At 31.1% G+C, this 24,134-nt stretch overlaps 1 protein-coding gene across 2 annotated transcripts; it reads right to left on the reverse strand.

Annotated features, from left to right (window-relative positions):
- Positions 1–110: 110 nt before the first annotated feature.
- On the reverse strand, positions 111–19,905 carry LOC143082604 (uncharacterized). 2 transcript variants are annotated; one of them, XM_076258363.1, is made up of 12 exons: positions 19,785–19,905; positions 18,791–18,910; positions 17,835–17,954; positions 15,824–15,943; positions 11,517–11,636; positions 10,895–11,014; positions 9,332–9,451; positions 6,432–6,551; positions 5,752–5,873; positions 5,318–5,414; positions 2,941–3,102; positions 111–1,531 (listed from the first exon to the last, which is right to left on the reverse strand). In XM_076258363.1, the coding sequence occupies exons 1-12, from the start codon at positions 19,891–19,893 to the stop codon at positions 1,314–1,316; spliced, it is 1,548 nt and encodes a 515-aa protein (XP_076114478.1). In that variant the 5' UTR covers positions 19,894–19,905; the 3' UTR covers positions 111–1,313. The 2 variants fall into 2 exon arrangements, with proteins under 2 accessions (XP_076114478.1, XP_076114480.1); XM_076258365.1 differs by lacking the exon at positions 11,517–11,636.
- Positions 19,906–24,134: the final 4,229 nt, after the last annotated feature.

Raw genomic sequence — 24,134 nt, forward strand, 5'->3', positions numbered from 1 at the left:
ATTGATAAATTTGATCCAAAAATATCAAAGTATCTACCTATTTACTGGTAAGACAAAGAAAACAATTGTTTCTATCATGCAAAATACACAAATACAAACCAATAAATCGATTATATTGTTGTATGCATATTTATATTGTATTGTCATCTATTCTATCATTATATCATTAGTCTTTAATGTAATAATCATATCAAGCCAAAGTTGTATAATAACTGAATACTGAATAAAATAAAGCAACAAATTAGGAAAGACAAGAATGGTCAACTGTTATAGCTTTTTATTACCAAATAAAACAATATAGTTTCAGTCATTGAGAATTATTGCTATATATATTCAGAAAAGAAAGAAAGGTTTGGTTCCATTTAAACGTTTAATCCCGCTTCAAATGTGTGCACCTGTCCTAAGTCAGGAATCTGATGTTCAGTGGTTGCTGTCTGTTTGTGTGGTTCCTGTGTGTTTCTCGTTTCTAGTTTTTTATATAGATTAGACCGTTGATTTTTCCGTTTGAATGGTTTTACACTAGTAGTTTTGGGACCCTTTATAGCTTGATGTTCGGTGTGAGCCTAGGCTCCGTGTTGACTACCGTACCTTGACCTATCATGGTTTACTTTTAAAATTGTGACTTGGATGGAAAGTTGTATCATTGGTACTCATACCACATCTTCCTATATCTACGTAACATATGGTCAAGATTATGACCGAGTATAAATCAGTTAAGTCGAGAAGGAATAACATGGTGTTCAACTCATTACCAGAAAAGTAAGAATGAGTACTGTAGAGTATATTAACAGTATGCATTCAATACTTGTACTTGTTTGTAATGTAGTGTTTTTTCATCCTTCTTGTCATATTTTTTCAGGTTAGATAATTTGTTGACTCTACCTTCGACTTTAAATTTGGGGTATATTAAGGGCTATGAAAAACAAGGGATATTTTTGTTTGTGTACAAATATCAGGGATTTGTATTTTTTGCATTCCAAAGATATTTGTCTAGTCCTGTTGTGTGTGTTCGTGTTTGTGCTGTTCTAAATTGGTCATCATTCACAAAAATAGAATGAGCAAAAACCATTCCAAATCATTACAAAAAGTAAGATGGCAAACAATAAGCTTTAAAACAAAAAAATCATAATAGTATTGATAAAATAATTTGATATACATAAAATTATATGAGTTTAACAAACACTGAATTAGAGTAAGTAAAATGATGAGTCTCTGATCATCGCAGTTTGTTTCAAATCGTTCTAATCTTTAAAATGTTATGCTCTTACATATAAGCAGCTGAAACGGACTTGTGTTGATATTCTGAAATCCAACTACCGTCGTCTTCTAATCAGCATCATTGAGGCTTTTAACGAACCACTTCCAAAGCCATTCCAAACAAACCCTGTTTCTCCTGTCCCGTTGTATTTCCCATTTAGGTTTGAATATTGACAGTTATTATACCACACTTCATTATTCCAATTTTTAGTACAACCGCTGCCTTTGTTTTTAGTGTAAAATGATTTACCATTATGATACTTTAAAGAGTCCCCTAAAATAAGACGAAGTAATCGTATATAAAAAAACATAACGCAAAGGAAAAAAATCAAAGATACTACAAACAATTCTAACGGATAGCTAGGTGTCAAGAAAAAATAAAAATCAATGATTCGGAAATTGAATTTATTGGACAGTATACCGATGAAGAGACAGACAACTTTTAAAAAAAATCCATATGTCTCTAAACAGCAATAGAAACCAGATCACACCGATTTACTGAAAAATAAATTCGTTAAGAAATGATGGAGAACTCGGAATTCAATATCAAATCTGACTAGAGATTCGAAGATGTAAATTTAAACCACAAGAAGAAAAGATGACAGACTTCATTTAAAACGGGTAATCTGTAAGTTAAAGAAAACATTGATTTATCATCCACTTCCAGTATATACTGTATCATCCGATGAAGAAGAAATAAACACAATCTCTATTCGAATTGTATATTGATTGCCTATCTTCATTGAATAAACTATCAAAAGCTTATTTATTTAACATATACAACTAGATAAAATGATTTGAAACTTTTTTCTCGTTTGTTATGAAAAACATTTTATCTAGGCATTTCATAGCTCACTGTACGGGGCGCCGAATGGGACTCTTGTGGTTTTGTAAAAAATTCAATTCTGTCATAACAAAATCATTTTTTGTCTTACAAAACTATGTGATAAAGACTTGTTTTATGAGAACTTCAATTTTGTGATGACAAAATTCATTTTTGTAGACAAAAAGGTATGCAAATATAAACTTATTTGCATACAAAAATGACTTTTGTGACAAAAATGAATTTTGTAACACAAAATTGACTTTTATGACAAAAATGAATTTTGTAACACAAAATTTAGTTTTGTGTTAAATTTTCACTTCTATTTAAACCAAATTCAATTTTGTTTTTCACAAAAATAAACAAAAAATGACTTTTGTGGCACAACATTGACTTTTGAGTTAAATTTTCACTTCTGTTTAACAAAACTTAATTTTGTCTACACAAAAATAAACACAAAATTGAATTTTGTGACAAAATATCAGTTTTGTATGCAAATTAGTTCACAGAATCCAAACATAACTAATTTGCATACAAAATTGACTTTTGTCGCCCAATTTTCAAATGACAAAACTTTAAATTTGTAGTATGCTACAAATTTTGTTAAACTGAACTCATTTTTGTTGAACAAAACTCACTTCTGTCCGTACAAAATTGAATTTCAAGTACAAAACCACAAGAGTCCCATTCGGCGCCCCGTACACTGTAATATATGTGCGGAAAAGGCTACCTATATTTGCTTACACCCACGTTGGTTGGTATTTGGTGGATATAGTTGTCTTATTGACATACATATACAACATTTTCAAATTTTCATTAAATCTAAAACAAGATATACCACACACAAATGGAATATTCACCTGCAGTACCAGAGTATCCCGAAGCACTAAAGGTGTATAATTTTTTAGAACCAACCGAAAATTGTGAATAGTTTGCTTGTCGTTGATTTCCATTCCAATCTTCAAGATGAACACTTAGTTCGTGTGTTCCATCTTGTGTTATACGACGAATCTTCATATTCCCTAAGAAATGAAAGAAATTATTTCAAAGAATAGGAGTCTCTTCAGTGCTTTGTAGTCAAAGACTTCGAGCAAATATTTAAATCATTTTGTATATAGCAAGTCCTCAATAATAAACCTTTTACTGAATGGTTGACATATGCCATATAGAACCTTATCGTGAAAATGGGGATCCGTTTAAGAGTTTGAGGTCATATATGATAGCCGATCTAAGACATTGGAGCAGTGTACATGTATTTAAAAACCTTCAATTTGAATCAACGAGAATCATATCAAATACTAAAACTTATGATCGGTTTGAATTTTTTTTCAATGTCATGGATAAATTTCCGTAGCTCAAATATTTATCAAAGATACCAGGATTATAATCTAGTACGCCAGACGCACGTTTCGTCTACATAAGACTCATCAGTGACGCTCATATCAAAATACTTATAAAGCCAAACGAGTATAAAGTTGAAGAGCATTGAGGATCCAAAATTCCAAAAATTTGTGCCAAATACGGCTAAGGTAATATATGCCTGGGATAAGAAAATCCTTAGTTTTTCGAAAAATTTAAAAATAGCCAAAAAAAATAATACAAAAGTCCCTTTTCGTGTCTTCAAAATGATTGAATAAATTTACAATGTTCTTAAAAAACAAAAGAATTTAATGAACTGAAAGTAATCTAAAGTGTTTTCAAGTGCTTTTGGTATGTTCTTTTTCAATCTAATATTATATGCAACAAAAATGTAAATGTAAATACACTGAATGACATATGTAACAAAAAGTCGAGTTTAAATAATTTTGCTTAAAACAAAATCGTAAGTAAATTCACTTATTGCGGACCTGTATTTGTATTGCTATGAGTTACAATTTATGACAAAAATCAGCAAAGACCCATCGAAACAACATCTCATAAACAAATTTAATAATATTTTTAGATATTTGGATGACATTTTGGCTTTCAATAATGACGACTTCAGTATGTATACTAAAGAAATTTATCCTGTTGAACTTTCTTTAAATAAAGCTAATACTAACAATGACCACTGCCCTTTCCTCGATCTTGATATCTATATCACTAACGGAAAGCTTAATACTAAAATTTATGATAAAAGAGATGATTTTTCATTTCCTATAGTTAATTATCCATTTTTAGATGGTGACGTTCCATTGTCACCATCTTACGGTGTTATATATCTCAACTTGTACGATTCGCTCGTGTATGTAACAATGTTCTAGATTTTAACGAGAGAAATTTATGTATTACTGAAAAATTATTACACCAGAGTTTTCGATATCACAAACTAGTCAAAACATTTACTAAATTTTAAAATCGGTATAAGGACACCATTCGTAAATATAGCTCAACATGCAGACTTCTTATACGTTCAGGTATTACACATCCAATTTTTTATGGAAATATTTTTTATAAAGCACAAAAATGTCAGTATTCACCTCAGAAACTAACAAAACCTTTAAATAGACTTATCAAGAAGGGATATAGCTACGATACTGTTGTCGGGTCACTAAAGATTGCTTATTTTGGCGTTAATATTGATTCACTTACAGGGTCTTTGCATCGGAACTAAACACATTTATTAAAAAACCAGTTGTTGGCATGACACGGGTTATGTTCTTCTCGTATATGTTATGATGATATGATACTAAACCCCTAACGGGAAGGATTGTGCCTGATATTCATATGATGAAATCATAATCTTTCAATCAGTTTAATTGAAGTCTGGAACTGGCATGTCAGTTAACTGCTAGTAGTCTGTTGTTATTTATGTATTATTGTCATTTTGTTTATTTTCTTTGGTTACATCTTCTGACATCAGACTCGGACTTCTCTTGAATTGAATTTTAAATGTGCGTATTGTTATGCATTTACTTTTCTACATTGGCTAGAGGTATAGGGGGAGGGTTGAGATCTCATAAACATGTTTAACCCCGCCGCATTTTTGCGCCTGTCCCAAATCAGGAGCCTCTGGCCTTTGTTAGTCTTGTATTTTTTTAATTTTAGTTTCTTGTGTACAATTTACGGAAATTAGTATGGCGTTCATTATCACTGAACTAGTATATATTTGTTTAGGGGCCAGCTGAAGGACGCCTCCGGGTGCGGGAATGTCTCGCTACATTGAAGACCTGTTAGTGACCTTCTGCTGTTGTGTTTTCTATGGTCGGGTTGTTGTCTCTTTGACACATTCCCCATTTCCATTCTCAATTTTATTACCTAACCAATGTTCTTTGTATACTATCCCAAAGCCTCGTGTATATTCATACAGATCCCTGTAGAAGTTGACGGTGCCATCGTATCGTCTCTGTATAACCTAAAATTAAAAAACCAAAGGTATCAATTGCAGCGAGATATAAGATTAAAAGGAAACACATGTCAATTTATTCATTGATAAGCAAAACCCATTTAATGTGTAATTTTCTTGTTGTAAGTGCTATGGACAATGTTTATGATCGTTTATAGAACGGATACCATTTTTAAGTCATGTAAATTCTATTTTCGTAATTCATGTACCTATGTCTTAAGGTTAACCTCACACAGAAGCAGTATAATGAAAACACACCGATTAGGTCTGGTCATGGAGACCAGACTAAGATCTATTTATAATTCATAATTACTCAAAAACAAAATAACAAGTAGAAAATACTTACAGTCCATTTCTTGTTATCCCTCATGATACAATATACGTAAGTTCGTCTTGTATTTCCTCCAGGATACACAGGATAAACACCATCAACTGTATCATTAAGATCTTCACATTCAGACGGCCGATCTAAAATCAGAAATTCACAACCAGAATATTGACATAAAATTGAGAATGGAAATGGGGAATGTGTCAAAGAGACAACCACCCGCCCAAATAAAAAACAACAGCAGAGGGTCAGACTATATACCAACATTCAGATGATCGTACTAAAAGAATGACGTTCACAAAAAGAACAGCATCTTTATCATTAATACATCAGTATCAAATCGTTTATAATTTTCTTGACAAGCATCATTTTATATGTGCTTTGGAAAACCTTCTATATATCATCACTTGCTGTGGTTGTCAAGACAATTACATTGAACAAACCGGCAACACCATATGAAAACGAATGACAGAACGTAAAAAGCAAATTCGAGTGCCCAGAACAAGAAAAACATACTTAGCGAATATATTGATAGATCGCTGGATCAAAACACCCAAATGTCTTTGTTTTTCTATGTTATCGGTGTTCAGATATACATCGGAAACCAATAGAAATTAAAAATATTCTTTTTTAACATTAATTTTGCTAACACAACTATCATTATTCGATTGAATAAATAAACTAAATAGTAGTCTTACATATGCAAGCGACTCCATCCCAATAGGCCTTATCTAGATTGCATACACAAATACCATTTGAACATTTTAAGTTGTCATAACAATCTGTGGATAAAATGCATGCGGCATCTACTCTTTTCCCTAAAAAAAAATAATATTTGACTTATTAATATACTTAGGATATGTCTGTCAACACAATTCAACTCAATATTCAAGTTTTCGTCATATTCAAACAATTTCGTTAATATAAATAAGAAGATGTGATATGATTGCCAATGACACAACTCTTCACAAGAGACCAAAATGACACTGATATTAACAACTATATGTCACTGTACGGCCTTCAACATTGAGCAAAGTCTATACTGCATAGTCAGATATAAAAGACCCCGCAATGACAATGTAAATCAATTCAAACGAGAAAACTAACGGCCCAATTTATGTATAAAAAATTAACGAAAAACGAATATGTCACACATAAACAAACGACAACCTTTGAATTACAGGATCCTGACTTATGACAAGCACATACAAGCTGAATGCGGCGGGGTTAAACATGTTATCGGGATCCAAACCCTCCCCTAACCTGGGACAGTGGTGTAACAGTAAATCTTAAGAAAGAACTATAAAAATCAGTTGAAAAAGGATAAACTCATCAGATGTAGGCTTGAATGTATAATTTGTAGAAAAAAATAAAGCATCATAAAATAAAAATCTTTTCTTCATACCGGAAATAAGCGCCAACGAATTATTGACAGAAATTATGACTTGAATACAAATGCCTCGAAATGCACTTGTTTCTCTTTTTCCTGCCATCCTTGTTGAGTTTTATAATTTTTAATTATATTGAGGTTGTGAGTTCGACACGTGACAAGTGCGTACTACTCATAATTGACTAACTAAAGATAGCCAGTTGGATTGCTGATTGCCGGTGTTTCTCCGGCATACTCAACCAATAAAAACTGACCGGCACAATTTAATCAATAGTGTGAAACAGTCGATTAACACCAACAATCAATTTATTATTAACTAACACAAGAAACACTAATGATCAGGAATGGAGAGTTGGTAACCATATTATCAGCAATATATGATTTTGTTTTCCAGATACATCTAATGTTTTAACTACCACTGGATCAATTCTACTGGTGGTGGACGTTTCATCCCGGAAAGTAACAATAGTCTAGTAGTCAGCACTTTTGTTGACACGATAATATCATTTTTCTGTTAGTTTACGATGCATTACATTTTGAATTAGTCACAATTATGGCAAGCCGTTTTGCTATGTATTCTTACTTCAAGACTATATAAAGTATATAAGATATCTTATAAACGTTATGAGATATTTTATATAACATAATTATAAAGATATCTTATATTACAAAAAATATTTAAGGAATGACTGTAATATTTTTTCTGTCCATGAAGAAATAACATAAAAAATGTGGTGCACACTGAATTACGATCGTAGCGGGTTATCTCACAGTGTGCATCACATTTTTATGTTATTTCGAAAAGACAAAAAAAAATATAACAGTCATTTCTTATAATTTATTTTTAAATTCCATTTTAAAACATTTTATTTTACTAAATTATGTCTATTGGCTGATAACAAAATAACGGCAAACAATCAGAAGACGCGTTACATCCAAAATTGTAACATAAATTGGATTTTTTCCTTTGATGTTTTTATGAAATAATTTGCTTAAAAAGTGTGGTGAGGGAAAACCATGGTATATTATATGCAAATTTATGTTGTACCATACTTTGCTAATTAAATATGCAACTCAACTAAAATCCAAAGGAAAAAAGGCGGAGCTTCAGCCATGGTATAACATATTCATTTTCATGTTATTCCATGGCTGAAGCTCCACCTTTTTTTTAATGTATCCGCCTCTAAAATATTTAGAAAACCGTAAAACGTACTAAAAGGTCAAGATCTTCCTTTGTTTTCATTTTATAAGAAAAAGCAATAAATTATGTGTACCACATTTTAAGAAACCTTTTTCAAACTATAGGATTGTTACGAATTCCCTTAATTTTGGAAACAATTACTAAATGTTTCTTCTTTCAGTTTTGAAAAAATTAAATGTAAAACTATCATTTCCTTTGCGAAAATTCAATTAAATTTCGATATAAAAAGGGGGGTACCTATAGAAAAAGGAATAAATATCAACTACAAATATCTGTGAAAAAAATATGATTTTTATTTTTGCAATCAATTAGGGGGACGTACACTATCTACGCCCCTGGATCCGCCACTGTTTAAATACATTGTGTTATCATTAAAATTGTGTTTTAATAAATAATCTAATAAAATAACGGAAGAAAAACATTTTTGTATGATACATTGAAAACAAACAAAGAAAAACAATTCTTACCGTCATTAGAATAATCATTTAATCCTTGTCGCTGGAATCCGACATTTTTTGTTTACCTCAGTCGGATGACATTATGAAATTACCTGCTCATACAATCATACACGGGGCGCAAAACTAAAAAAAAATGGGAAAATCTGACATTTTCTTACTTTCTGCAAATTCAGGGGTTCTATTACATGAAATACACAGACGATCATACACGAAGCGCAAAAGTGACTTGCGCGAGCTTCCATTTCATTGGATAAAACTGTAACGTGATCAATTTCTAATATAAGTTGAAGGTTTTGAAGCTGTCAATCATTTTATTTATATTACAAATTTTATATACCATGTGTCTTACTCATTAACATATTTAAACAAACTCATCCTTCGGATTCGTTTGTTTAAATATGTTAACTCGTAAAAACCATGGTATATATAGTACTTAAATTATTATGATATGTAGAAAGCTGGTTGTTAGTATAGTGGTTAAATCTAAAAATCAAGAGAAAAGATATTTCAAAACATTCAATATTAAATACTAGAATGAAATGTTATTACTTTGTACACAAACATTTCCTTTCCAATAGTTTGACTTGTCACACTGGCAATGCTCGTTAAAGCATTTTAATGTGTCTTTACATTGAACTGTAGCTTCACATGGAGATTTGTATTCTTTTCCTTAAATGAAAAAAGTGAAATTATATATTCTATATTATATGTTATCCGTTTCCTTAAAAAAATATAGCCAGATATATAGAAACATGTTAAACCTGTTCATCTGCCGTCTGGGAGAATATTACTCGATAATGTAGGACATCCGACATTTATAAATTCGCAGTTATGTCTGTTCAGAATACTAATGTTTAATCCGATGCTTCATGTAGTGAGGAGTGCAAGTTACAGAAATAAAATACGCACATAAACAGTAAAACATATTTGAATAATTATTTCAAATAAAGATAAAGAACTTCATATCAAACACTAAACACTATTTGGATTTTTATGCAGGGAAACTATTTATTTCTACGGTTTTTTTCTCAAAAACTCATCTAGTTCATGGACAGAAAACATACCAATAAATCACGCGAATAAAAAAACAAATCAAAAACGGAAAATTGGTACCTTGCACGTGCACCAATCGTGTTGCTCGTGTCATGAGGAATGTCCTATGATTCTACTTATTTTTTTGCTTATATGAAGCAAAATTCATACAGAACATTCTTCAGACAACAAAAAAGTCATCTAGCCAAGTTATTAAATTTCATTTCAATAAATATTGCTGCTGATGTCTTGAAGCTCAATTAACAATCTCATGTATCCCAGTAACTTTTTGTTGTATAATTTTTCTTTTAGTACATTAATCATGTCGTTGGTTTTACAGCTTACAGTATGGGTTTTGTTCATTATTGGAGAACGTATGAGGACCTTTGGTTAATAACCTTTACGTCATTTGGATTTTTGTTTAAAGTTGTTCTTCTCGAAATCATATCGCATTTTCTTATTTTTGTATTGAGATTAAGTTTACACATCTCATTCAATACTTTACGCTTTAATGTCATGTCAAAGATGTTTATGAAATTGTGGGTATAATTTCGGCATGTTCAACTGGATCTACAAATAGCAATGCAACTAAATCTATTATATTTTTAAACATGATCGCTTAAATAACAGTATGTATACTTTTAAATTGAATTTATGCAAATCCTTCAATTATAAAAAAAAAAAAAAAAAATAACATTGTAAAGATTTTTCTTAAAAATTGATATTTTGTAGCTATATTTATTTACTTTTGGTTTATATAAAATAATCAAAGGGCACCACCTCTGTTTATGATATATAAACCAAACGTTAAAACAGAGATGGTTGATACTGATATCATTGAATATTCAACCTATCAAAATATCAAGTATTTATCGACAAAAGATATTATTATGTTTGGGTCTCAAACCCATAGGCGATTATTAAAAAAACTCTTTTCAATAAATAAAACTATTTGATACTTCTTGTAGAACAAGAAGTCTCATATAAAGTGGAATTTGCTGTTCAGTATATCATATACAATTTGTCTGAACAATAACTATTCATAAGAAAAAAAAATAGAATTTAAAACTGATAACATACGTCGAAAACATGTATCTGCGTCCAGATATTCTGACACCTGACAATTGCAAGACTCATTTAAGCAACGGAAGTCGTCTTGACACTCATTCTGGGAACTGCATGGCATTCCTGCTGTTTTCCCTGATAACATAAATTTTAAATTACTTTTGTATTTGTTTCATATATGAATACTTTTAGAAATATGTTTTTTCTACCTCACCTAGATATCTTGTTGTTTTTGTTTTTAAGTTTGAAAATTATGCACAGTCAATTTAACTTTTGTTTACCGTTTCCTTCCATTATGCCGTTATATGATTTTGTAATTGTTGATTGTTTTCATTGTTTTGCTGTCTTGTTTGACATTTATTTAAAAGCAATTGTTATCTTAAAACATTCGGCAATTTCTGTTCATTACTTTATTATTCCACTGAGTGAAGGAAATTATTGGACAATTCAAAATAGATATAAGTATATATATAAATAAAGGCAACAGTAGTATACCGCTGTTCAAACTCATAAATCCATGGCCAAAAAACAAAATCGGGGTAACAAACTAAAACTGAGGGAAACGCATTAAATATAAGAGGAGAACAACGACACAACACTACAATGTAACACACACAGAAATATATAACATACATACTATTTACACAGTAGATGCCATCCCAGTAGTCTGTGTCATGACACTGACAGGTATTTTCTCTGCAATCAAGTGTTTCCTTACACTGACGACGATTTTGACATGGAACGTTTATTTCTCTTCCTACAAATTTTTCCATTTTTATTATAAAATTGTAATATCCATATAACAGTTTCTTGCATTTATAGCAAAGCATTGTAGGTTGAAAGTAATTGATTACCATTTTAACCACATTTTAGTGAGAATAACTACTGGCATCACAAAGTTAAGATTAAGGGGGCTCGCGGGTCTATATCATTTTTTTTAAGGGCATATCCAACAGTTTATTTTTGACGATGAGAATTTTTTCCCGTAAAGATATTTCATTCTTCAATTGACAGAGAATAAAATTTTGCCAAAAAAAATATTTGTTGTCGATTTCGTTTTTGCAAAAAATACTGCTGAAAATTGGACATTTTTGCAATTTTGAAGAAACAAACGTTTTTTATTTAAAAAAAATAAATATGATTTTTTAATCAACATATACTTATATAATGGGGCTCAAATTGAAGCAACATAGTTCAAGATGGTTAGAAAAATCTAACTTTACCATTTAAAGAACTAATTCTTACTCAAATAAAGTCAAAAACGTCACGGTTATCCCCAAAAACGTCAAGAAATGTACATTTGAAATGCACATTTTAGATTTTTTTAAATATTTCTAACGGTGTCGATTTGACCAAAGTAAGATATGTTATTCTTTTAAAAAAATGGAACGTCATAACATTTTGAAAAATATTTGTCACCATGCTCGTTTTTGAGAAAAATCCAGTAATATAATATTGTTTACTCTATCCCTTCCGTAAGCCTCACAAATTGCGCCAAAAATTAAGACGTTTCGGGACGTAACGTTATATTTCCCCGCTAATTTTTCAAAGGCAGTGCGACGGTGTTGCAGACTGTGACTTTGTTGGATAGTTGTCTCGATAGCACTCATATCGCATCTTCTTATTTATAATAGACCAGTATCTGTACGAGATAATAATTCAGTTAGCTTTACTATTGTGTTCGTCAAAATTGTGAAACATGCAAACAATTAATCCGAATAATTCAGTCGTTATATTCCGCTGATCTAAGATTACAAGTAGGAGAGATCGATTACGGGGAGGGACTGAATTATTCGGGTTAGCAAACCATAGAATTACAAACTATTAAAATAGTCCCCGTCTCTGGTATACGGTATTTCATCCCTCTTTTAAAACAAACGAATTACACGTTAGAAATCCGTTTCTGTGTGTCGGTCTATAGTACAAAGCAGGGTTAATTTTCATATTATATTTACATTTGATGTTTTTGTTCTGATTATTCATTTTATATGCCACTTGACGTCCGTCATCCATAATCATTATTTATTTTACCGTTACTTTACAAAGATGTGTTTTTCTTACACTGATTTATATTACACTGTCTATATAATTTCACATATCGAAATCAATAAAGAGCATGTGAAATTTTGCAACCAAACACTTGTCTAAAATCTCTCAGACTCTATATTATATATTCATGTTGCAGTTTTGTTTTTTTTCTTTCTTTACAGGCTTCTAGCTATAAAAAAAATCTGTATGTTGACTCTTAGTGTTTTGAATTATATGTGTCGTTGGGTTGCTGTCGTATTAATGTATACCTTTAAAATCTTTTTCATAAAAAAAGGATTGATTGGGTATAGAAATATTCACATCTCTGGACTGCTCCCGTCCAACAGTTACGTGTATATATCTCAGATGTATAAATTTGCAGCCTCGTTTATAGTCGAAATAAAAATGTCGTAATATCAGACGCATAGAGTAAGGAGAGTTTCGCGCTATCTATACGTTAAAATACCATCTAAATAAATGGTTGAAGCGATATACGAACTTCGAATAAAATCTATAAACAACAACAAAGGTCACATGAATCTTCAAATAAGTCGCATCTGTTGCGCCTTTTGCAGTTGTAGATGAAAAAAATACTTTGATTAACAAAACAGTTCAGTAAGATATTAACTTTGAGAATAAACGAAACGGCCGAAAAATGTTGAATATCATTATAAATTGTGGCAATTTTTTCGTGTGTTTTTGCTTTTAATATATAAGTATATGAAATTGACACGGTAATTTTTCCACATAAACGAGCCTGACTGCCGTGGTATAACGCTTCAATATATGAGTTATTGCATATATACACAATGGAAATTGTTTTCTGTTCTACTGCCCTCTACATAGTTCGGCTGCATACAATGTAACCACTGATGTAGACATTGATTATTCAATGAAATGAATTCAAAGAGAAAGATGCGGAAAGAAATTCTAAAATTTTCGTTCAGAAATAAGATATAAAATAAAAATAAAATACCAAAACTGGAGTACTGTTTGAGACACTTATCAGTTGAGAACTAATGATTATGCATCACTATATGAAACTGATGAATTGATTGCTCCCGTGCTCCAGTGGCAAATATCTCACGCATATTTACGACAATGCGAGAATGGATCTGAAGTAAATGATTGATAAATGTACATTATCAAGATATAAAGAGTGTACTAGCGGTAAAATGTATGCCGTACTAGATAAAGTTGAATAATGATCAAAATCTTGACTTAAGCTATTAGCCCCCCACCCCCCCCCCCCCCCCCCCCCCAATTTCGAATTATGGTATTTCGATGGCTGTTTTTTTTTCCAATCCTGTTATGGACCCGCTGACTTAAGAGGGCGTGTCTAATTAGTCAAGACCTACACTGGTTTTTTGTTTGTTAAATTATATTTATTCCCTCATACATAAGTAAACACCAACATCGTCAGATATTTTCCACTTGTATGTCAGTGTATATATTACAATGTTTTCCTAGTTCAATGTTTTTTTATTACTGTGTTATCTTTTGTTTTACATTGTTTTCCGGTTAAAGGTCGTATTTATTTAAAGAGCTACTGTAAATATATTAGCACTTCAACGCAAAGCTAGATGCATGATAAATGTTAGTTTTACGCCGTATTTTATTTTTCTCAAGAAACCATTTTTTTTCATCTTTCTCAAGTAAAACCAAACTTTGAGTTTTTTTTTTATCCTGAATGACAATCTCTCGGAAAAGTTTGGTAAAGAACTATTTACAATTTGTGTTGCATTCTATGCAATAATAAATCATTACGCATTTCCTTTCTACTGTATTGAAGATAATTTTCATAAAACGGAAACTTAAGTGAGTATGGTCTAGTAATGATTAAGATAATTGTAGTTCTTTTATAATAGACAAAAAGGACAAAGATATCTTTTAAGTTTTGAGTTCTAGTTCTGTTATTATTCTGTATGAGTTTTTTGCCGATTCCCGCCGTGCCCTTTCCTTTGAGGAAAGAAACCGCCCTTTCCAGACGGCCATTATGACGTCGTTGAAACACCGTGAAATTACGGGGAACAATAGACGACGGTTACGTTTGTTATTACCTCCCCTGAAACTGTTGGATATGCCCTTAAATAAAGGATTTCACTATTTTTCTATAAATAAACTTTATCCTATACTTAAAAGAAAAATTAAATAAATATATTGGTTCACCGTTCATTTGAGCTCACAATCTGCCTTAGAAAGAAGCATGTACTTCTGTTAAAGTACTTTTTCTGTTGAACTAATAGGAGACAAAAAGGTAAAACCGAAATAAAAAAAAGAACTAAATTACAGAAATTGCTTAATTTTAACAATAGTTTAGTTGAAGTTCAGTTCATTTGAAAAAAATAATAAAAAAATATAGGTCACCGATCAATTAAAAAGTTATTTCAATTTCTATGCAAAACAATGATATTTTGTCACCAAAGGGAGATAATTTGGAGCTTTTTCAATGATATAAACATTTTAAAAGTCATTTTGGGCCAAAACAAATTGATCTTTTTGGTTGACATTTGTACCATATCATAAAGTAACGACTAAAAGTGTACTAAATAAAATTTGTGATGAAAAAATAAATGCTTCAATTATTGCTGATTATTTGTACCCTCGAGCCTCCTTAACAGAAAAATAATTGTAATTTAAAGATTTTAAAACTAAAAGGTTACACACATTACGCACAAATAATAAACGCTTTTAAATAAGGAAAAGGCGGGAAATGCACTTTTTAGAATGACAATGAAAAAATAAAAAAAGTTGAAGAGCATGGAGGTCCCAAAATTCCAAAATGTTTGCCAAATACTGCTGAAGTTGTTTAGCTCTTGCGTAGAAAATCCTAAAACCTCACTGTTAAAACCTTAGGAAATACATATGGATAGAATGTTACGACAATTCTTAGATTAATTAAGAGCTGGATCTTACTCAGTTTACATGTTGTGCCATTCCAATAATCCGAAGATATACACTGGCATATTTGACGATGGCATACTAATGTAGACAGACATTCTTCTGAAGTACTACACAGCTCGTTTGACTGTTTTTCTAAGAACAAAAACAAATATATCACATGGAGTTTATACTTGTTGATGCAGTCGCATACTTAACAATACGATTTGGTAATTTTTCTGCGATTTCAAATTTATAATGAAAATGTGCGGAGATAGCAGTCAACATGTACGATTCTACGTACGTAGAAAAGTTTATTGAGAAGATATAGTTCCTCTTTGAGCAAATTATTAAGGGAAGTTATGTAGAATTGTACACAATTAAATTTGTTTAATGTTATCACAAAATTTAAATGATTGTGTATGAAGATTTTGAACATTTTTTTTTAAATCCAAATCTGATCAAACGGCTGCAAAAACAGACAGGAAAAGTGATCTTTGTCTCCTTTAATTCCTGATGAAGGTATTTCATATACGCAGCATAATGTGTATACCAACGTTACAGAAAAAGGGAATAAGATTTATCCTTGTTGATTGAACTGATTCCTTGACTCCTTTTAATTGCGTCATACATTTGACAGTGTATTTTATGTGAGCTTATTTTCGTCGATATTGGTGATGTCAAAGAACGTAAGTGTTTTAAGAACTGAAACAAATGTGCTAAAGACACCAGAAATAAAACTAGTCAAACTTGCACTTTTTTATTATAGAACTCTTTGCATTTTTTAATTACAAAACTACTTGCATCGGTAAGATTCTAATGCCCCCGCTTGTAAACGAATTAATTATAATCCAATACAATAGTGATGCCTTTAACTTTCTTATTGTCAACGTCTCACTCCTCAGCAATAACATATCACCTTTGTCCCACCGTTTAGCGTTTACAAGTCAGAAAAATGGCAGTTTTTATCTTATAGTTCGTCGTTTCTGTGTTGCACTTCAGTGTTTCTGTTGCTTTGTTGTTTTTCTCTTATAGTTGATGTGTTTACCCATGTTTTAGTTTGTAACCCGGATTTGTTTTCTCTCAATCGATTTATGACGTTCGAATAGCGGTATACTACTGTTGTCTTTTTTACATACCTTTATAGGTACTTTACGTTCGTACGATTCACAAATTTTGATCTTCAATATCCGAGATAGGCCCATGACACAAAAAGAGCTTCAACAGACTTAGAAGGTAGAACGACTGAAATCGAATGTAAATAAATAACTGTGATGGTCACCTACACCGATTTATTGACCGTTATGTCTGTGTCTTAATTTATACGCAACATGTTTCCGCGGTCTCAGATCTAAAAATCTAAAATATACCTCTTAAATGCAATTTTACCGACGACGTCTTATTTCGATTGTGAAATTTCGACAGACTTTTTTGGCGGGTGATACATACAGATTATGAGACAATATTTGAACATTGATAACATACTGTAGCCCTAATTGAAATATGTCATATTGTTTAAGCATATTAGTTACAACGCACTTGCATAATACATATATAATACATGCATGTTTCAAACTCAAGTCTTGTGAATAACAATGTTGCACCGTGATTGTGATGTGACATTGTGCACCAAATGTATCTTTGACAGAATTTTTCATAAAAGCAATTACTTGAATATGTGTGTTAATTGCCTTTGATATGATTGAGTGAGTTAATAATCTCTGTTTGTAAGTTCTTTGCTTATTTTGATACTTAGGTTGACGAGATTCAAAGTTGAAGGGTTAGCACCAAAGTACATGTAACAAGTTTTGTCCTTCAAATTTCGTTTCTTGTCGTGTTTAATTATTAGTTTGCAGTCTCATCAATGTTACATTTAAAATCATATCACATTAAACAAATTCTTGCTTGCACAAAAAGTAAAATTCTCATTTTCGGACAGTAAAAAAGAAAGATAAAAAACAATAGAAAAAAAAAACCAGTTTCTTGATAAAAGTGATGTCAACAACAGTTCCACTTGATATTTTGTATGACACGTGTCAGCACTCACTTATGATGCATTGTTTGTCCTTCAGGAAATGTGTTTCATGACATGAACACGTTTCTTCCACACAATGTAGGTCGTCTTGGCATTCAATCTGAGAAGTACACTGCATGCCGGCCATTTGTCCTGTAATGTACAGTTACATATAAGAAAATATATATCGCGTCTACATTCATAACGTAAAGAAAACCTCGAAATATCTGTTCTTCTACTTGACTTGAATGCAAATCGTTTTACCTGAGGAATGTAAATACCTATTGGTTTAAAATACTTAGAAACGTAACGTTGGGTCTTCAAATAGTTTTTAGAATATCTACATTGAGGCCAACGTGCGCATCTAAAAGAGTTTCTGGTGCAGTAAAATAGGTCAAGTGAAATAAGCGTCATCATTTAAACAGATAAGAGAATATTTGTCCGTCTGATTTTAATTTAAAGTGAAGTTACAATTATGTAACAATAGTTTACCAATATTCACGTCTCATCAATCGATTGAGAAGATACAAATTAAGGTAACAAAGACAAAATCAAGAAACTGCATGCAATCTTAACATGTTTAAATTCGGCAGGGTTGGATATTCCAACTACTGACATTTCAAAAGAATAAAATATTCCCCTACAAAACAGTGTTTTCACCTGTCTAATTGAATTTACTGCATTATGTATAAGTGTCGATCGATATCTCAGTGACATAAAATTAATGTTCATATTTGGAGATTTAATCTGTACAGTAGTGTTTTGGATTTTTATTTTGCCTGTTGAATATCGATGCAGTCATGTGTTGTATTGTGACTTCCTCGTTGACTTTTTCAAATAATTTACATCATTCTTAAGGCAAATCTTTTCATGGATAAGGTTGATATCGAAAAATAAAAAAAAAATGTTTAGTTTACTCGTAGACTCAGGGTAGAACTGTTACTAATAATTGTGTTATAATGGCAAAAATATCTTAACATTTATCTTACGCATGATACAGTTGGTTCCATTCCAGATAAGTTCTACACTGCATCGGCAAGTATCCTCTAAGCAAATAAGCTTTCCCCTGCATTCAAATGAATTCCGGCATGTTGAATTAAATGTGTAGCCTGTAATGTTGATAAGTATAAAGATACATCGTAACAATGATATAAAAAAAAACAATGCTAGAAGAAGTTTTTCCATCATTATATCAATATTGTTAACGTTATTTAGGCAATTTTTTTCATTTACAATGTTTAATTTGAAAGCTAATGAAGTAGAGCCAATTTTACTCTGACATTCTGTTCTTTGTTTCGAATAACTAACTATCAAATTAAATAGTAGTGATTAAAATTTACGTTAAACAAAAATAGTTATAGAATTTTTCATATTTTGATTATTCATCTTAAATGAGTAAAAGAACAATTCACACTTATAGACAGAATGTTTAGTTAACAGCGAGTCTGTGTATTGATTTTCTTTAGGGTTCGTATATGCATAAACATCAAATTTGACAATAGCATTTGTAAAAAGTGCATTATTCTATAATTATGTCATCGATAACAATATGAAAATTTTAAATATCAATTTTACATATGACTCTTGAATATTTACATAATTTACAGTCTTAAGAATTAGATAGACTTTAGATTTCGCCTATTTACGCACCGGGATCTTAGTCAAACAAAAACAGTTGTATTTCAAACTACCCTTTTTATCAAAACCATACAAACATGTGTAAGGGTTGACAATTGTCGTAAGTTTATGTTATATGATTCCAGTTATATCTTCTGTTAAAATGATTATTATTTTCATATATTTGGTTAAACAATTTCTAAAGCGTATAGAGATAAAAGTCAAATTAATTCTTCCTTGCAAATTTTGCAGTATACAAGTATGAGTGAAAACGACGGTTACGACAAGTTTTTAAATTACCATAACAAATCCAGAACATTACATTAATAACTGAATTTGAAAAATAAAATAAAATACAAGATTTACCTTTATTTATAGAATTATATTCTACTGATCCAACAACAATTGCTAAAACAGAGCTAATCAAGCTAAAGGTTGATACCATTGTCCCACTGTAATGAATCGTGCAAATCATAGCCGCATGTTTATATAGAATGATAGAGTGGGTATGCTACAAGAGATATAAGAGAGACGTAAGATATCAAATGGATATGCAAACTCATATGTCGAAGACAAGTTGATAAAGTATAAAAAAAGAAGATGTGGTATGATTACCCATGAGACAACTATCCACAAAAGACCAAAATGACACAAACATTAACAACTATAGGTCACCGTACGGACTTCAACAATGAGCAAAGCCCATACCGCATATAATCAGCTATAAAAGGCCCCGATAAGACAATGTAAAACAATTCAAACGAGAAAACTAACGGCCTTATTTATGTAAAAAAAAATGAACGAAAAACAAATATGTAACACATAAACAAGTGTTTACTGGGAAAAGTGAAATATACGTGAGTGTCGCCATGGGACGTCCACAAAAAGTAATCTTTTAAAAATGAGTAAATACAAAATGTTACAGGAATCAATTTCTAAGTTAATATTTAATAGCTAGCATGGACTATCTGGTATCTATGATGAGTTTATTTATTATCAAATTGTTCTAATTTTTAAATAATTAACACAAAACATCGATTTTTACGGACGTAAATTTTAGGATAGTCCGAACAGTTGACTGAAAGACTAAATACCGGTATGACATAAATAAGTCATAATGATTTATTTGTTATACCTTTCAGGTCAAGCATATAACAAAATGTTGAAAGCTGCTCAAATTAAATTATTTTTGTGTCCTTGTTCTATTTCAGAAAAATTCTGTATATGTTTTTTTTCTAGCACAGCATTTAAAAGTCTCTTAAATAAAAAGTATTTGACGTGTGTCTAGTATATGGTTTATCTTATTTGTATATGTAAAATATTGCAAGTTCTTGTTGATTAAACACAAATAAATTGTAAATGAAGTTTGACTTTGTGACAAATACGAAACTTACAAAGTCATGAAAACTCTTTAAAGACAACCAAAAATCAAATACATTTAGAAATATTGCGTAGAAGACACAAAACAAATTATAAGAAAGGAAAGAGATGTGAGAGGTATCGAGAAAAAAAACTAAAGAGAAAAGTACTATATTGACAACATTTAATGCAGCAAGTATAGACAACCTTTGAATTTCATAAGAGGGAAATTGTATTAAATGGTCAGAGAGGAGAACCATAATGTATTAGTCTATTGCTTCTTTTGCAAGACCCGTCATGTTACCAAGTTCTGAAATATTTTATAAGTGATAAAATCAGTTAATCAAGTGAAGTGAAACTCTTGTGGAAATGTTTCACCACAATTTATGACAAAGTCACATAAAAAAATGTAACATTTCATTTGTTGTTATACATAACGTTAAGATTAAATGTTTGAATTCTAAGAACCCTTCTAGTTCGAAAATTGTCAAAATGTCATCAAAAGTACCTGCATTTTTCATTTTAACCATGGCGTTGTCAGTTTGTTTTAGATTTATGAGTTTGATTGTCCCTTTGGTATCTTTCGTCCCTCTTTTAGAATAGTTGATATCTTAAACTCCAACTAAAATAGAAACTTTGAAGGGGATAATTCCATCTTACAGAGTCAACAACTACATGTTGCATTGTTTTGATACTCTTGTACTACAAATAATATAGCTGTAAATAAAGGCAATAGTAGTATACCACTGTTTGTTGTTGAGGCATCACAGATATTTTAGGTTACCGATACAGATGTATTATAAAGCAAGGAGCCAATGTTCTGTAATCTTCTTCCTTTTATATTTTCTGTTTACAATAATCTATTCCCTTTTCATTTGTCATATAATTTCTTTGGATTTTCAAATTATTGCTTTTCGTCCAAATTCAATTAAGGAGGCTCCTGGGTACAAAAATTTTAGCAAAAAATTAAACCTTTACTTTTTCATTACAAATTTTATTTATTACACTATTAGTTGTTATTTATGATATGGTACAAAAAACAACCCACAAAAATGATTTGGTTTGGCCCCAGATTACTTTAAAACTTGAAAAAGCTCCAAATTATCTCCCTTTGGTGCGAAAATGCCATTTTTTGGCCTTAAATTTGAAATATCTTTTTTAACTCATCGGTGACCTATATTTTTAATTATTGTTTTCAAATAAGCTGTACATAAACTAAATTATTGTAAAATTTAAGCGATTTCTTATATTAGGTTATTTTTTTATTTCGATATTTCCTCTTTTTCTCCTACTAGTTCAACAGAAAAAAAGGACATTAACAAAAATGTATGTTTTTTTCCAGAGGCAGATTTTAGCTTAAATGAACGGTGACCCCATTTTTTTATTTCATTTTACTTTTAAGTAGATGATAAAGTTCGTTTATGAAAAAAATATAGCGAAATCCATGTTGTTCGATGTCGTTGATATTTTGTTATCTTAAATTGTATATAGACATAGGAGGCTGCAATTAATAAAATACAAATTTCGGCTTATTTGTTTTGGTATATTTGTTTAATGTAAAACTAACAGTTACATATGTCCTAATTTTGAAATAACAATCAGAAGAACAATATGTTAAAAACAATATAAAAATTAAATTTCATCAGACAATATACCAAGAGCAATGCGCAACACACAATATCAATGCGCCACAGAAAATATAAATAGTAATGCGCAACAGACAGAATAAGAAGAAATGTGAAACATACAATAAAAAGTGCGAAAAAAGAACAATAAAAAAGCAATGCGAACAAAACAATACAAAAGCCATGCGTTACAGACAATATTAAGAGCAATGCGTAACAGACAATATAAAGAGTAAAACACAACAGTCAATACAAAGAGCAATGCGTAGCAGACAAAATAAAGAGTAATACACATCATAAAATTGAGAATGGAAATGGGGATTGTGTCAAAGAGACAACAACCCGACCATAGCACAGACAACAGACTAGATAAAGAGTAATGCGTAACAAACTACAAAAATGTATATAAACAGCTATGCATAACAGACAACACAAAGAGTAATGCGTAACCCCAGGTTAGGGGAGGGTTGGGATCCCGTTAACATGTTCAACCCCGCCATATAATATATGTATGTGCCTGTCCCAAGTCAGGAGCCTGTAATTCAGTGGTTGTCGTATGTTAATGTGTTACATATTTGTTTTTCGTTCATTTTTTTTTTACATAAATAAGGCCGTCAGTTTTTTCGTTTGAATTGTTTTACATTGTCTTATCGGGGCCTTTTATAGCTGACTATGCGGTATGAGCTTTGCTCATTGTTGAAGGCTGTACGGTGACCTATAGTTGTTAATGGTTGTGTCATTTTGGTCTTTTGTGGATAGTTGTCTCATTGACAATCATACCACATCTTCTTTTTTATAATACAAAGAGTAATGCGTAACAGACAATACAAAGAGTAATGCGTAACAGACAATACAAAGAGTAATGCGTAACAGACAATACAAAGAGTAATGCGTAACAGACAATACAAAGAGTAATGCGTAACAGACAATACAAAGAGTAATGCGTAACAGACAATACGAAGAGTAGTACACAACAGTCAATGCAAAGAGGAATGCGTAACAGACAATACGAAGAGCAAAGCTTAACAGACAATACAGAGATCAATGAGTAACAGAAAATATTAAGAGCAAAGCTCAATAGACACCATAAATAACAATGCGAGACAAACAATTTAACAAGTTAAACACAGCAGACAATTCAAGCAGCAGTACACAATAGACAATATAAAATTCAAGCCGGAACAGCAAACTGCACAACATACAATATCAGGAGAAATACTCCATGTACAAAATAAAGGGCAATGCGCAAAAGACAGTTCAACGAGAAATAAACAATTTAAATAGCAATGCGCAAAAGACAGTTCAACGAGAAATAAACAATTTAAATAACAATGCACAAAAGACAATATAAAGAGCAATGCGCAATGACAGTATAACGAACAATGTTCAAAAGGCAATATAAGGAGCAATGCCAAACAGATAATACAAAGAGCAATGTCCAACAGACAATATACAGACCAATGCGCAACAGACAATATTAAGATCAATGCGCAACAGACAATACCGAGGACAATGTACATCAGACAATATAAACATCAATGCGCGACATACAATATCAAGGGCAATGTGCAACAGAATATTAAGACCAATGCGCAATAGAAAAAGTACAAAGGGCCGATTTTGTAAACTGATATTTGTGTAGTCAATATTAGATTTTGAAAAATATAAATGCACCTTAAATAACCATGCACTTATAACATTCTTCTCAGAAACAACATAATCCCAACTTGTC

Source organism: Mytilus galloprovincialis, chromosome 7 (assembly GCF_965363235.1).
Source record: "Mytilus galloprovincialis chromosome 7, xbMytGall1.hap1.1, whole genome shotgun sequence".
In the NCBI taxonomy this organism is placed as follows: domain Eukaryota; kingdom Metazoa; phylum Mollusca; class Bivalvia; order Mytilida; family Mytilidae; genus Mytilus; species Mytilus galloprovincialis.